The 14,758-nt window shown below is 47.4% G+C and overlaps 1 protein-coding gene across 2 annotated transcripts in view; it reads right to left on the bottom strand.

Annotated features, from left to right (window-relative positions):
- Nucleotides 1-441: 441 nt before the first annotated feature.
- Nucleotides 442-14,758, bottom strand: part of Rrp47 (Ribosomal RNA processing 47) — a 60,068-nt gene continuing 45,751 nt past the window's right edge. Inside the window, exons 4-5 of one of the 2 annotated variants that reach the window (XM_075678150.1) lie at nucleotides 3,154-3,271; nucleotides 1,741-1,978 (exon numbers count right to left, since the gene is read on the bottom strand). In XM_075678150.1, the coding sequence (XP_075534265.1) occupies nucleotides 1,929-1,978; nucleotides 3,154-3,271 (168 nt within the window). In that variant the 3' untranslated portion in view covers nucleotides 1,741-1,928. Of the gene's footprint in view, nucleotides 1,979-3,153; nucleotides 3,272-14,758 lie in introns of both variants that reach the window. The other variant, XM_075678149.1, reaches the window with a different exon arrangement.

Below are 14,758 nucleotides of genomic sequence, written 5' to 3' on the forward strand. Positions count from 1 at the left end.
GACTGCAGCGCCAGAGTTCCCTCCAGTAATTATTGTCTGAAACTCTATGGTTAAGGGCTACTTTCCCCAGGATAGTGTCCGTATGTTAACACAAAACTATCAGCATCAGGATTGGCTGCAGCGTCGTTTTCTTCCACAGCTGGTTCGTTGAGGCCCCTCGGCGCTACCGCGCCAACGTAACAAAAGATGTAACCAATTTTACAGCGAAGCTTTAAGGGCTAGTTCCCCTAGGGTCGCGTCTATGTGTAGACACAAAACTCCCCATACGTGGGCCGATCCCAAAGATAGTGAAATGCCAGGCCGACCTGTGGCGGAGGTGCAGTTGGCCATTAAGGGGCCCACACACACAGCTTCGCTGGTCATCCTTCTTCACAGAGTGGAAGGGCACCGAGTTTTTTGTGCAAGTGCCTTGCATTAAAAAACCAGGTTGAGAGTTTGTGCTTGTGTCATCTATTTCTTTATTTCTTGCCAGTTTTTGTGCACAACCAAGTGTGAATTGGTACCAACTCAGCTTTCAGTTCTCCTGCTACATTAGTATACATAAGGCACGTTTCTCACTGCTATCTAGCACCATGTAGGGCACATTTAGTTCCAGCGCTGCAACACAAATCAGAAATGATTAAGAGCAGGATATGATTAGAACGAACAGATTACAGACGCCTGTTTTACAAGTACAAGATTTATTTACTTTGATGATGTAGACATGATCAAACTATGAGAACAACTGAATGTGAAACAAAATTTGTATGCAACAAGCCAGGGGATAAACAAAGAACAAATTTAATTCCAGAGGAAGCCCAGCCTGCAGCTGCCAGTAACTGCGGCGTGATGTTCCGTGACTTTGCTACATGAGCCACAGCTCTTTGCCACTGGCACTAGTGTCACTTGAATCACCATCACACTTCACAGAACATCGTGAAGTCATAACACAAATATTTAGACAAAAGTAGTTATCCCGTGTGTTGTGTTTGATGGTTATGTTACATTCATGAAAATACGATGGTCTGTTTCTAGTTTACGTCTAACTAGTTACCTGCACACATTATGCTCTTTTCACCCGATTGTTTTCATGTTTGCTTGAGTACTATCAGCATGAAGTGGAACAAAATTGTTATACAAAACAAGGCAAGCCCGCCCAAGTTCGGCTAGTTGCAGCTAGCAACTAGCAGAGTTTCTTGGCTGATAGATGACAACATAAAATGAAGCTGCTATATCTAAAATGTGGTAGTGACAGCCCCTTAGGCTGACCCCATTTTCCTCACCGATGGCAAACATGCACAACTGCTTAGACTGTCTGCAAGAGGATTGGTTGTTGAGGAGGAAGCAGAGCCAGCACCTTTGCAAAATGACTCCTTCTGTGCCACACTACTACCCCCAATCCCAACTACAAATGGCCAAATTTTTCACTGCACTATTCTTTATAGAAAAAATGTAGACACCATTTCAAGTGCTTATTTATACAAATTTCAACCACTTATTGTAAAAGTGAAGCTTAGCAGCATTATAAAAAAAAATAAGAATCGTTGATTAGAAATTGAAAACACTGCCAACGAGTTGAGCACATTCTTGGCTATTTTTATCAGAAACGCATGGACAAAGGCTAGCTCATTTGTGGCACGAAAGGAGTGAATGGCCGACATTTTTACACTGCACACTACTGTATTTCAGCACTACAAAACACAGAAAAAGTTATATGACAAGGTTATATACAACTCAATTGTTTGTTATTCTGCTCATAAACCTACCAAGACAAAACTTTTAATCAGATCAATATTTTGATTTGGCCCATGGCCAGGTGATTTGGTAGCCTTTTTGTGCTCATGATCCCCACGATGTTGCCCACCGTGCAGGCTGCTTCCTTGCTGCTAAGAAGATGAAGCCACTCCACATGGCATGTACTGTCCCCAACAGGAAAGATGTCTGGACGATCACCGGCGCTTTTTCCGTGGTGGCTCTTGGCTGTCTTTCTGGCTGTCATCTGCACGAGGCAAAAGGCACAATAAAATATTGCACTATGCGATTACGATAGGAAAAAAAGGCTTACAATAGAAAACAATGCCACGGCAAGGTACAGAAATGGCTGCCAACATAGAGTCTTTGCGAACAGTGCTTGTAGCAGTGTTTGTGGAAAAAGGACACCGGTGTTTAAAGGACAGTAATGTTACGTTCAAGCGCTACAGCCAGCATAGAATTTGCATTTGTACGACAAAAAAGAAAGGCACAAGAACGCCGTGGATTTACAGATGAACTTCATTGAAGGGAAGCAGGAACTCGCATAGCGATGCAATGAAAACTAAAAGGAAAAACCGAGAAAAAAAATGCTATAACTGGTGTGGGGATTGAGGAATGCACAGGAATTCACCTGTTCTGCCATCCCTACGACTTTCCCCTTATCCACTCACGACAGTTGTTGGCGGTAGGGCTCACGTCGCGGCCTAGCTAGACCTAGCCGCTGTTGGCGGCCCATGACAGGAGTGCAGGTCTTCAATTCCGGAACAGAACCAGGTACACATGCTTTCCTCTCGTCTGCCAACACCTTTGTGTCTCAGACTTGAGCTCATGCACGTTGCCTTTGCCTGTACGGTCAGCACGCACCTTATGTCGATCCTTTCCGGACTCCACTAAGGCACACGAAGGTGCATCAGGGCCTCCAAGATTGCACACATTTAAACCATGTTGTGTGCACCATCTCCGAGGCTATATAAGGCACAGCTGGTGGGTGACGCTAGCAACCTGCCAAACCGGCGACGCGTGACTTTGTGCTGTTCTATTCTGTGGCCAGATGTGAGGTGGTCTATGGGGCGACGTCTGTTCATGTCAAACACCGGGGGGCGACAATCCGTTTGCAACAACTGTGCTATGGCATGTTGTAGGCTAATGGACCTTGGCCGGGGCGATCGAAAAATTCATATCACCCCAAAATTCGTACGAGCCATGATTGTATCACCGAGACTCTACTGACCCTGCTGTTTTGCAATTTCATGTTTTTAAAAAAGCTATCGGCTTGGATTTGTCAAAGTTGTTCTGTGGATGCAACTGCTTTCAGGCAAGCAATGGCAGGTGGTGTCAAGAAACAGCTCAAAATATTCTTGCTCTGCTTGCTAGGCATGTGCACTGCCGACAGCAAAGCCCCAGTGCATGCTGAACACTCACCCGAGGGTGTCCAGAGGGCATTGCGCACAAACCGTTGGGCAGCGCCGGCGACCAACTTAGGCGCCTTGGCTTTGTCAGCAATCTGCTTGGCCCGCGTCATGTACTCCTTCACACGGTCCTGCATGCAGGAAGCTCAAGTCATCCACATACTATAGACAAGCCGCAGAACATGATGCTAAGAAAACGAAGTGGCAAAGGACAAGATAAATTTTTCAAAGACTCCACTGGCATGACTTTCCTCATAATGCACAAGTAGTACCTATCATCAAGTTTTCAGAAGTTCTAAATTGCTAAATGGCAAGACAAAAAAGAAGAGTGTCGTCCACTCTATTCCTGCACTGTGCATCACCGTTTGTCTTTATTACAAGCATGCAGCTTGCCTATAGCTACAGTGAATTTTACTGCAGCAGCAATTACATTCATTTATTGCCCACAGTGGCCACTGCGTTTGCTCATGCTGCAGACAATCCAAGCCATAGCCAACCAGTTAATATAGCACTACATTTTGACCACAAAGCAGCGCCAGTGGGCATGCCTATGTTCTATGCAACCAAACAATAAATGATGGCGTAATCTCTTGTGTGTGTGAGTTATAGCCTGTATGCGTGGTATTCAATATTTTCATTACACGGTGTCCCTGCTAACATTAGCCACGTTGTTAAAAAAACTGGCATGTACAATCACACCTATATCATACCTGCCAACCTGTGAACTTCAAAATTCTAAGTCTCGGCGCAACAGATGGTGACTTCTTCAACGACTTTGTTGTTGCCCATTTCGTCAACCTCAGGAACTTGTCTGAATAATTTTGTTCAGAGCAGGTGTACTTCTTGTGTCCTTTCTCCATTAGAAGACTTCCAAGGGCGTGGTCAGATACCAATGAGTAAAACTTTTTCAAAAACGGTATTTAAAAAAGAAATCTTGACAAAAACTGGTAAATTTGTAGAATGAGCCAGAATTTGTAGGCCTCACGGAAAATTCGAGATAGTTGGCAGGCATGTATGATTATGAAGCCTATGGTGTTCAGTCCTCTTACATTGTCGGGATAAGTTTTGAGTACTAACTACCTGGCTAACTAGAGAACATTAAATAAACAAATGCTTGCTTCATACTAAACAACTTGATAATTTTTTAGTTAAGTGCATGACTTCAGATGGAGAAGCTGCTATTGCATCTTCTGCTTCCCTCATTGCCGGACACAACAACCTCATTGCTTAGGCTGCGATTATCACGCAGATCACGCAACTTGCCGTCAGCAGAATCCAACACCGACAGCTCGCCGCTGCCAGGCATTCAGTGAAGTTAGTGTTGTAGCGGCGTGTGCCGCCCAAGTACACGAACTGCTAGCAACCAAACAATCCCCGGTTTATTGCCACATACAGTCATATATATACACCTAGCGACACTGGTGCCTCTGGCGGCAGGTGATCCCCAAACCGGAACCGAAACCACATATACAACATATTCCCTTTCTTATAAAAAAAAAAAAAAAAGACAGCTGCGTGGGTTAGTGATTTAGTAGTGGTAGTACGTTAGTGCTCTTTTACAGAATTATATTTCCAGTAACAACAATGTGCTTGTCTTATGCACTTAATACAAAAATATAAAACAAAAAGAGGAAAACAAGATACAACTCCATTTATGTCCATATTTCACAACGTCAGCAAACTCAACACTCGTGCCGATTGTGACAGGTTCATGTTCACTGCAAAACGTGTCTTTCTGTACTTAGTGTCCATAGCGTTCTGGAGGTCGTCTATTCCTTGATGGCTGTACCCTACGCTGAGGTCCCGATGCTTCTGAGAAACCACTGGCGGCAGGCGAAGTCTCTTCCGGCTCACAGCCAGTCACTGGTGGCATAGGCGGCTGCTTCGCAGCAGCCACAGCTGAAGTTCCGGTTGGCGCTTCTGAAACGGGTCTCTCCAAGGTAGGCGGTGAGCTGCTTTCCCTAGCAGTGTCACTTGTATCACTCCTTTCCCCCCACCCACAGATAGATGCAGAAGCTCGTGGCATCCTTGACAACTTTGAAGCGTTCCACGTTTTTCCATCATCAAGTTGGAAAGACGATTGCCCCTGCTTTCTTATCACTTTTCTTGGGCGGCTAAAAGCCAGGTCACCTTTAAAAGCAGTTGTTTGTCTGCGTACTCGTACAAGGTCACCAACATTCACTTTGGTTTCCCTTGCGGCCCTGCGAGCGTCTGTGTATAGTTTACTGGATTGCTGCTTTTGCTCCACCCGCTCGCGTAGGTGGTGGAGCTCTGAAGTAGGGTCGGTTGCAAATATTGCTGACGGATACCCAACGACATCGAGCCGAGTCCTTGGCAGACGTCCATGCAGGAGAAGTGCTGGAGCAACTGCAGTTGTGGCATGCGGCGTACAACGGTAAATGCCCAAGTATAAGGGACGCTGCTCGAGTGTAGCCACTTGAACAAAGCTTTTAAAAACTCTGTTGAACCGTTCTACCTGTCCGTTTGCTTGTGGCATCCACTTGCGGCATTCGTCCGTATACTACCGTATACGGACGAATGCCGCAAGCGGATGCCGCGATCCTGCAGAAAAGCTTGGAACTCTCGAGATGCAAACTGTGGCCCGTTATCGCAAACAATTTCGTCTGGGTAACCTTCATGTGCGAACACTAACACCAAGAAGCCTGTTACTGTGCGTGTTGTGGCTTGGTTGCAAAAGTATACTTCGGGCCACTTAGAAAAGTAGTCGACCAGCGTGATCGCATATCAACAATCGTGTGGTGCTCTCTCAAATGGGCCAACAATGTCCATGCCAAGCTTTAGCTACGGTTCCTTTGGTAAGGGGACCGGGTTCAATGGTGCAGCCATAACCTTCGTGCTCTTGTCCGCTGCCTGGCTTATACTACACGTTTGAATAGCTAGCTCGACTTGCCTGTCCATGGCTGGCCACCAAAATTTTTCTCGCAGACATGCTTTCGTTCGTACAATTCCAGGGTGAGCCTCATGAGCAGCGGTAATTATCCGCGCTGTAAGTGATGCGGGAACCACAAGGCGTTCGCCACGCAAAATCAAATTGTCCACCACTGACAGTTCATCGCGAAGTTTGAGGAAAGGTTGAAGCTCACCCGGCAGAGATTTTTGCGCAGGCCAGGACGATTCAATGTAGGCCTTGGTTCGTTGCAGTGTGCTGTCTTCCGACTGGGCCTGTTCAAACTCTTCCCTGGTAATGCAAGAAGATATAAGGGCAACTGATACAGTTTCATCTGGTAAAGTCTCTTCTTCCTGAGGAGGTGACGCAGGGAGACGAGAGAGCGCATCTGCTACTCGATTTTGCGAACCCTTCCGGTACTTTACTGTATAGTTGTACTGCAGTAGGCGCTCCGCCCACCGTGCTATCCGCAAAGGACGCCTTCCTGGCCCTTGAGTAGACAGCAATGCGACCAAGGCTTGATGTTCAGTAAGCAACGTGAAATGGCGTCCCCACAAGTAAACATGGCACTTCTCGCACGCCCAAACACACGCAAGCGCTTCGCGTTCTCGTACTGAATATCTCCTCTCTGCAGATGAAAGCGCTCGAGAAGCAAAGGCGACAGTGTGTAGTTTCTCTCCCTCCACCTGTTGGAGAACCGCTCCAAGCCCACAGTCTGAAGCGTCAGTGGAAACAACAACTGGAAGAGATGCATCGAACATCCGCAGGACTATGTTGGACGCAAGTGCCTCTTTGATCTTTCGAAAACTGGAGTCTACCTCGCCAGACCAAACAAATGATTGCCCCTTTCGAAGCAGAACGCGCATCGGTTCAACCATATCGGCAAAGTTGGGAACGAACCTAGAGTAGTATTCGACCAGTCCCAGGAACGATCGAAGGCTCGCTGTATTGGTGGGTGGCGATGTATCCTTGATGGAAGCAACCTTTTCCTCCAGCGGAACAATACCACTTGCTGTGATCCTGTGACCCAAAAATGAAAGTTCCTGCGTATCGAAGATACATTTGCTGTTCAGTTTGAGTCCTGCCTCTTTAATGCATTGAAGTACTGCTGCAAGGTTATCTATGTGCTCCTGCCGGCCCTGCCCGAAGACTATAATGTCATCTATATAGAAGAGGACGCCCTTACATCCTTGCAGGACTTTGGACATCATACTCTGGAATGCAGAAGGTGCAGAAGCCAGTCCAAAGCACACTTGTTTAAAACGAAAGAGGCCTTCGTGAGTTATAAATGCGGTCAAATCGCGACTCGCAGGGTGAAGCATGACCTGGTGGTAAGCTGATGCGAGGTCTAGCTTAGAAAAATTTGTAGCCCCCACTAAACTATGCAATAGCTCTTCTGTATGAGGAAGGGGAAAGCTGTCTATTACGACAGCTTTGTTTGCTTGTCGAAGGTCTACACAGAGGCGAATACCTCCCTCTTTCTTCTTAACGACCACAATGGGTGACACCCATTCAGATGCCTCCACCCTCTCTATCACGTCCAGATTTTCCAACCGATGGAGCTCTTCCGAGACCAATGGTCGTAGCGAGAGCGGAAGGCGCCGAAGTTTGGATTTCACTGGCTGCACCGTGGATCGCGTTTTGACATGATGCACAAAACCTTTCGCGAGGCCAAGGCCTGGATCGAAAAGAGATCCAAACTCGCCAACTAATTCCTTTGGGAGGTTAATATCCTGCACGGCTTTCGTCGGGTCAGGGCGCTGTTCCCTTCGAGAATTAGAAGTTAGCGTCGTTTCAAGGCATTGCAGAGATGACCCATCAATCTGTAGACCGAGGGCCTTGATGGCATCGATACCCAAGAGTAAGGTGCCTTGTTCTACAACGTAGAAAAGAAGGCTTGTTGTGCTAGCTTTGTACGTAACGTCAGCGAAGAAACAGCCACGAACCGGAATTGGCTGTTTTGAATAGTCCAGTAACCGAACAGTCGGGGCCAAAAGTACTTGGCCTTCCAAATACTGCTTAAAAAGATCGTGTGCAACAATGGAAACTGACGACCCAGAATCTACAAGGAAAGTTATGTCCGCACGGCCAATCGAAACTGTGACGTGAACAGCGGAGCGAGCAGCCGTCGTCACAGCCAGAATGCCCAAACTTCCTCGCTCGGAAAGTCTTGGCTGTCTACCTCACGCACCGGAGCAGAGCCTCGTTTCTGGCAAACAGAGCGGAAGTGACCCATGACACCGCAATGGCGACAACGCTTGCTTTTGGCTGGACAGCGAACTGATGCTGCATTGTGCTGGGATGAACCGCAGCGGTAACAATGAGGCTGGCGGTTGTGCGACCGCTTCGAGCTCTCGTCAGATTCTGGTGTACGCGTAGGCGTATTTCCATGAGTATTTATGCGTCCAACATCTACAGAAGGAAATTCTTGCAGATCATTGTACGCCTGCTCAAACTGCCTTGCCAGTAGTACTGCTCTAGCGAACGAGAGAGACGATCCTTCAAGCAGAAGACGCTCGCGCAAGCTCCGAGACGAAATACCAGCAACGAACTGGTCACGCAGCGAATCTTCTTCGATAGGAAAAGAGCATGTAGCAGAAAGCTCCCGCAATGCAGTGATGTACTCATTCACTGATTCACCAGCTTGCTGAACTCGCCTACTGAAACGATGCCGTTCGGCAACAACATTGCTTGTTGCCGAAAAATGAGCGCGCAGAGCGGCGACTACGATATCGTACGACGATACTTCAGGTCTTGTGTCGCCTGTGCCCTTGCTATCTTCCGACGTTTTCTCGGTAGCAGTTTGCTCACCGAGCTTGACGTTGTCCAACGATGGAAGTGGTAATGTATAAAATATGCGCTGACTTTCTACGCCGAGGCTGTGAAGAAGTAGTGCTTTGCGACGATCCGGCGTGCAGTCAGAGGCCCCCGAAGCAAGCAGGTAGTTCTCGAAGATGCGGAACCATTGCGGCCACGCAACAGCAGGTCGACCAGGCACAGGCAGGAACGGGGGCGGCAGCGCGAGTCCAGAAATGCTCATGGCGCCGGAAAGCAAGCGGCGAAAGTCACGCCCCCCGAAATGGTCCCATCCTCGTCGCCAATGTTGTAGCGGCGTGTGCCGCCCAAGTACAAAAACTGCTAGCAACCAAACAATCCCCGGTTTATTGCCACATACAGTCATATATATACACATAGTGACACTGGTGCCTCTGGCGGCAGGTGATCCCCAAACCGGAACTGAAACCACATATACAACAGTTAGCTCCTTCAAATCACTTCTGGGTGATCTTGGGCGACACCTGCTGGTGTGTCGCAATGGGCGGATGCGTAATCACAAGGCACTTTCCATATTTTGCATGCTACAAGAACATTTAGGACAAGAACGGTACCGAGAGCGGCGCTGCTGCGCCGGCGTTGAGAGCGCTGCATGCGAAGCAAAATTTTATTAGCGGGTGGTACCCCTCTCCCACCTCTCGTTCGCACCGCCTTGATTGCCTCCTGCACTGCGCGTGTTTGGGCACGTTTCGTGTTGCGCGCGGTGTGTGCCTACGTGTGTGCGCGAGGACATTTCATTCGAAGGGCGATGTACAGTCTGTTTCACATTTAGGGGAAAACTCAGAGCGCATTGCATCGCGATGCGGCGAGGGCTTGAGTCAGGCGGCGGCAGCAGCTGCAGCAGCCCGCGCAGGTGCTCGAAGGGCGGGATCTTGAACGGCGGCGCGCACTGGCCGCATTGTCGGGAAACATTCTAGTGTCAGTTACAGGGCGCTGATCTCATCGTTACTGCGTGAAATGAGCCGGTATTCTTTACTAAGCGTTGTGCAACGCCCACTGATACGCCTCGAAGGTAAGTTCATCGCTGCAGGGCAGTCATAGACAACATACTGATTCCATACATTCTTGACGGCCCGTTTCTGGAAGGCGACCATATATTCTAACGTGATAGGTCACCGATCCACACTGCTCGTGTTGTGCAAGAACTGCTGGAAGAGCGCGCAGTCACTCTCTTGGAGTGGCCGCCTCAATCTCTGGGCGCCAACATCATTTAAAATGCCTGGGGCTCGTTGAAAGTATCGCTGCAGCACCATCCCCTCTATCAGTCGCCCGAGGATAGGCTTCGATCCACCATCGTCAGCGACTGAGACGTGCTGCGAATGAACACATCCCTGATCAAGTCATTCTACACTTCACTGCCTTCCAGGATGAGCGCTGTCATCACTGCCGCTGGGGACATGGAGAGATACTAACTGAAGTCCCGAGCGTGACGTGTCCGATTCCCCGCCGGTGGCCAGGGTCCGTCTGGTGCAGTGAATGATTGTCGACGAAAATCACTTCCAGCTCATTGTCTTAACCTAAAACATTCCTTTCATCGTATCCGTTTGTTTCATCGTGTTCGACCCCCATAGTTATCATTGTTGAGTGATTTGTTTTCTTCGTGTCAAACAAAGGCTGAGCACGTTGCGCGCACATCTTGGTGCATCTTGTCGCTGCTTATTATGGTAGCACACACAGTGAAGAAATATACGTGCACGCGCTCAGTACCCCGGCCTTTCGAAAGAACTAACGAAGCATGGTGTCAAAAGAAGTTTGTGGAACTCCATTATCGCCAATGAAGGCTCAGAGTTTGGCGACGCACAACGTTCAGTAAAGAATATCAGCTGAGTTCCCGCAGTACCGATGAAATCGGTGCACTGCCCCTGACAGTAGCACGCTTCCCGACAATGCGGACAGCGCGCGCCGCCGCAGCAGACGACGCAGATCACGACACTGCCCCTCGAGCATCGGCACCTGCTTGAGCTGCTGCCGCCGCACGACTCCATTGCTTGCCGCATCGCGATGCAATACCTTCCGAGTTTTCCCCTAAGTGTGAAACAGACTGTATACGCTTCTATTTGCCTTTAAGAAGATCAGTACACTTGACGATTATTTTTATGGCTGAAGTGCGGCGAAAGGGCAGCGTCTGCTTAACCATGGAAGTGACGCTGAGCAGGTAATTGGAAACGACATCGTATGTACCGCCGGAAAAATCGTCAGCACATACGATGCGGCACATACATACGGCACATACGAGCTAAAGTCATTTTTGCAGATTCTCACAATATGTTTGCTACAAATCCATGCTGTCACTGATGGCGACAACGGACTTCCATCAACACTGTCCGGAAATAAACAAAATATATCGCTGCATAGCACATTTACGATATGCGCACACAACTTTAACTAGTACGTCCCCTACAATATGGAATAGAGGCAGCAATGTAGACAGCTTGGCCATTTTTTAACAGTGCTCAAGAGATGGAAGTTGAAAGTATTAGTAATCATTCCTGCTTCTGCGATGCCGGCGCGACCAAGACACAGGCGTGTATCGTCCAATAACTCGATCGATCGGTGCAGTGGTGAAGCGGGAATGAACTCCGGTCATGTTCAATGCATCGTGCACATATTCAATTTCTCGGCACGCGTGAACTTCGGCCACTGCTAGCGCATACAACAGAAGTGGTTTCCATTCTTGGGCAGCGCACACACAAACGAAGCACAAGAAACAAGACAGGACAAGCGCTCGTCGAACGCTTCGTTTGCCAGTTGCTTAGTTCGCTCGGCGCACTGCAGTAATCTATGTCTGTCGTCTGCTTTTTTCGTGCCATTTTCTTATGAATTGGCAGAATATCACTGGTGGCATCAACCCTTTCGTGTTTACATTGCGGTCGTGACAGTTAACAACACAATAATTTCCGGTCATCTAAAGAGGCGCCGTCGCAAAGAAGAGACGTTGTGCGCGCAGCGCGAACTGAACGCAGGCGCTATCGCTAAGGGAAGCGGCAGCGGAAACCTACACCCGCTGGAGATGAAATCGTTCTACCAGGGGAGAAACGAGCGCTGGCGTCTAGGATGAAACTTGGCGTGCGGTCGTCCATACGCAGGGCATAGCGTGCCAAAAACGACTCAGTGGGATGCTTTAGGACGAAATAACAGCTTTCTCATCGATCCTTAATTAAAAAATTTCTTCTCACACACAAAACTGCGGAGTGGCACAAGCTGCCCAAAGGTATTGAAAAATGTGTGTCACAAGAAGCATTCCACTCATTTTTGCGGAAGTTCTCATAAGTGTTGCTCCTTTCTTATTTCAATAACTTTCTTTAGTCTGCCTTTCCTGCCATTATATTGCTGGTCTGTGTATGCACATAGTCCATTATCTGTTGTAGCCCAACCCCTCCCGAGCAATAATGCCTCTCATTAAGCACTGTGGTAATTAACATAAATAAAAAATTAAATAAAACAATTAGTGAAGTGCGGGCTGGTTGGTTTATCACATAATGCGTCATTTTTTCCAGTGACAACCAAGTTTACTTTTACACCCCATTAAACTTTTTTATGCTGCAGGAAAGAATTATGCGTTATACTGTTGCCGAGTGGTGGTGACGCATGCATCGAAGGAAATGACTAGTAACAGAAATAACGAATTAAAGAATCAAGCTTATTATTTAGGCAATCTTGTGTCGAGAAAATAGAGCAACAGTTAAAGGGACCCTGAAACGATTTTGAGGATTTTCTACATACGTACTGAGTCGTTGGAGCAGGCCCTTCTGATCATTAATTGACGCATCTAAGTGCTCCGCGTAAAGTGTGTAATTTATTATAAGGTTTTAAAAATGTACATCACTACCGATCGCAGCACATTGATCGGCGGAATTTTCAGCCGCCCCTACCCATATGATGTAAATCACCCAATTGACGTCAGTAGGGCAAGCTATCCAATTCACTGCCCAGGGTGCGTCATCGATAATTTTTCCACCTTCATGGTGAACAAATGATGTTTGTAATAGTTGGAATGTTAGTTAATTTGTTTCTATAAAAAGAAAGTAACAGAAAGAGAATGCACAAGAACAATTTCACACTACACTTAAGCACTTCCTGCACACAGCAAGTGTCGTCTGCTTGTGTTACAACGTTCTCCATTTTGACGAGAGCTCCGTGGTCAAAATCAGTCTCAGTCTTCTCACGAGCAATATGATTCGACTTTGTTGCGTTGTGGACTGAAAACATAGCAACTGGCAATATGTCAAGCTGTGACATCGTATCCCTCTGCAAGGCAGCAGACGAGCGAACTGGCTACAGCGAATTGGACTGCCGCTATCCAATCGGCGCCAGGATTTGCGCGTTTGCGACCATCATTTTACACCGGTAGATTGCTAATGCAATAGCGTTTCGCGAGTCGGGTATTAGGGTAAACGCAAGCGCAAGGAGACAGGGCCTGGCCGTTTGACCGTGTCGTTTCACGGGATGAGCAGAAGCGCAAATGTGAATGGTCTGCATGGTGCAGCCACCTGGTGGCACAGAGTTCAACCACGCACAGTAGCAGTAACGAAACGTATTCTTCTTTGTTGCTGGTGTAAATTTTTTGCAGGGGTGTAATGGTTAACACATTATTTTTGTAAATGTTCAAAATGTTTTACACTTGGTTAGAGCAATATTAGTGCTTTGTTTGGCTGGTTAAGCTCTGCGTCAACAGGTGGCTGGACCGTGCAGATCGATCAGGCCGCTCACGTACGTCTAGGCTAAAGTTCCTTCATCAGCTTGAGTTTATGCCTCCAGCCATCTGCCAAAACGCCCAGCTCGCCTCTGGTTACCAGAATACCAGACACATTCGGTGCTGCGACAGAATGTTCGCAATGCACGCTGCTTCGATAGCTCTTGCTTGGGGTCGACTGCCGAGCAGCTGGCGGAGAGTTTGGAGAGGCTTTGCGCGCTCGCTCCTAGAGAACCGTAAGTCGATGACACGACGTGCCATCATGACGCAGAGCCAGTGAAGGTGGAGCTTAGCCCCGATCACTCGGCAAACGAGTTGAGGAGAAAATGCATGACTATGGAGGAGGGTAACTTGTGATTGTATTTAGCTCTCTTAATATGAGACGTTTCACGCAAATTGTGGTGCGAATGATTAACTTTAGCTGTATCCTACGCGTCTCCTACAAAATTTGTCCGAACTGTTTCAGGGGCCCTTTAAGCAATGACAGTAGCGAGAACAGCCAGCAATCAAGTCGAATCCCAATACTGAAGCTTGTTAAATTGTATATTATATTTTATACACGTCATTGTAAATTCCAAAGCAGTTGGTCGTGCTAACATAGATTGCACTACTACACTATTCGTTTCACTCCCCACAGATATTAGATCGGTCATTATTTGAGTCGCACTTGAATTAACCATTATTTTACTTTGTTTTTTTCATAACTGCCGTTGCTCATTCTTACAGTTGATGTTAAAGAAAGCTTATAAGTGTATCTTTTTTTTAAAATAGCTGTCTATGTTATTGTATGCCTGTATATGTGTATGTTGTACTACCAACTACCATATTTACTTGAATCTAGACTGGTCCCAATTTTAAGCCGACCCCCAAATGTCCGAAGCCAGAAAAAATAAAAAAACTTACCTTGAATGTAAGCCGAACAAAAAGCGAGGACAGCGTTCACAAAATGAAAACAGTATTTTTTTTTAACATGAACATGCCGAGCTAACTCTACATAATCATTGCTGCTAGCCTCATACGCTTGCGGACACACGCAATCTCGCATCCACGTGCTCACGCAAGCGCAAACAGTGCGGCACGGCTCACAAGCGTCAAAACGCGGCGCAATCTGCGTGAACAGCTCCTCTCTGTTATTGCGTGCTTTCTAATTGCTATCATCTCCTCGTTGCGGCACACAAAAGC

The sequence above is a fragment of the Dermacentor variabilis genome, unplaced genomic scaffold (genome assembly GCF_050947875.1).
Source record: "Dermacentor variabilis isolate Ectoservices unplaced genomic scaffold, ASM5094787v1 scaffold_16, whole genome shotgun sequence".
NCBI classification, from domain to species: domain Eukaryota; kingdom Metazoa; phylum Arthropoda; class Arachnida; order Ixodida; family Ixodidae; genus Dermacentor; species Dermacentor variabilis.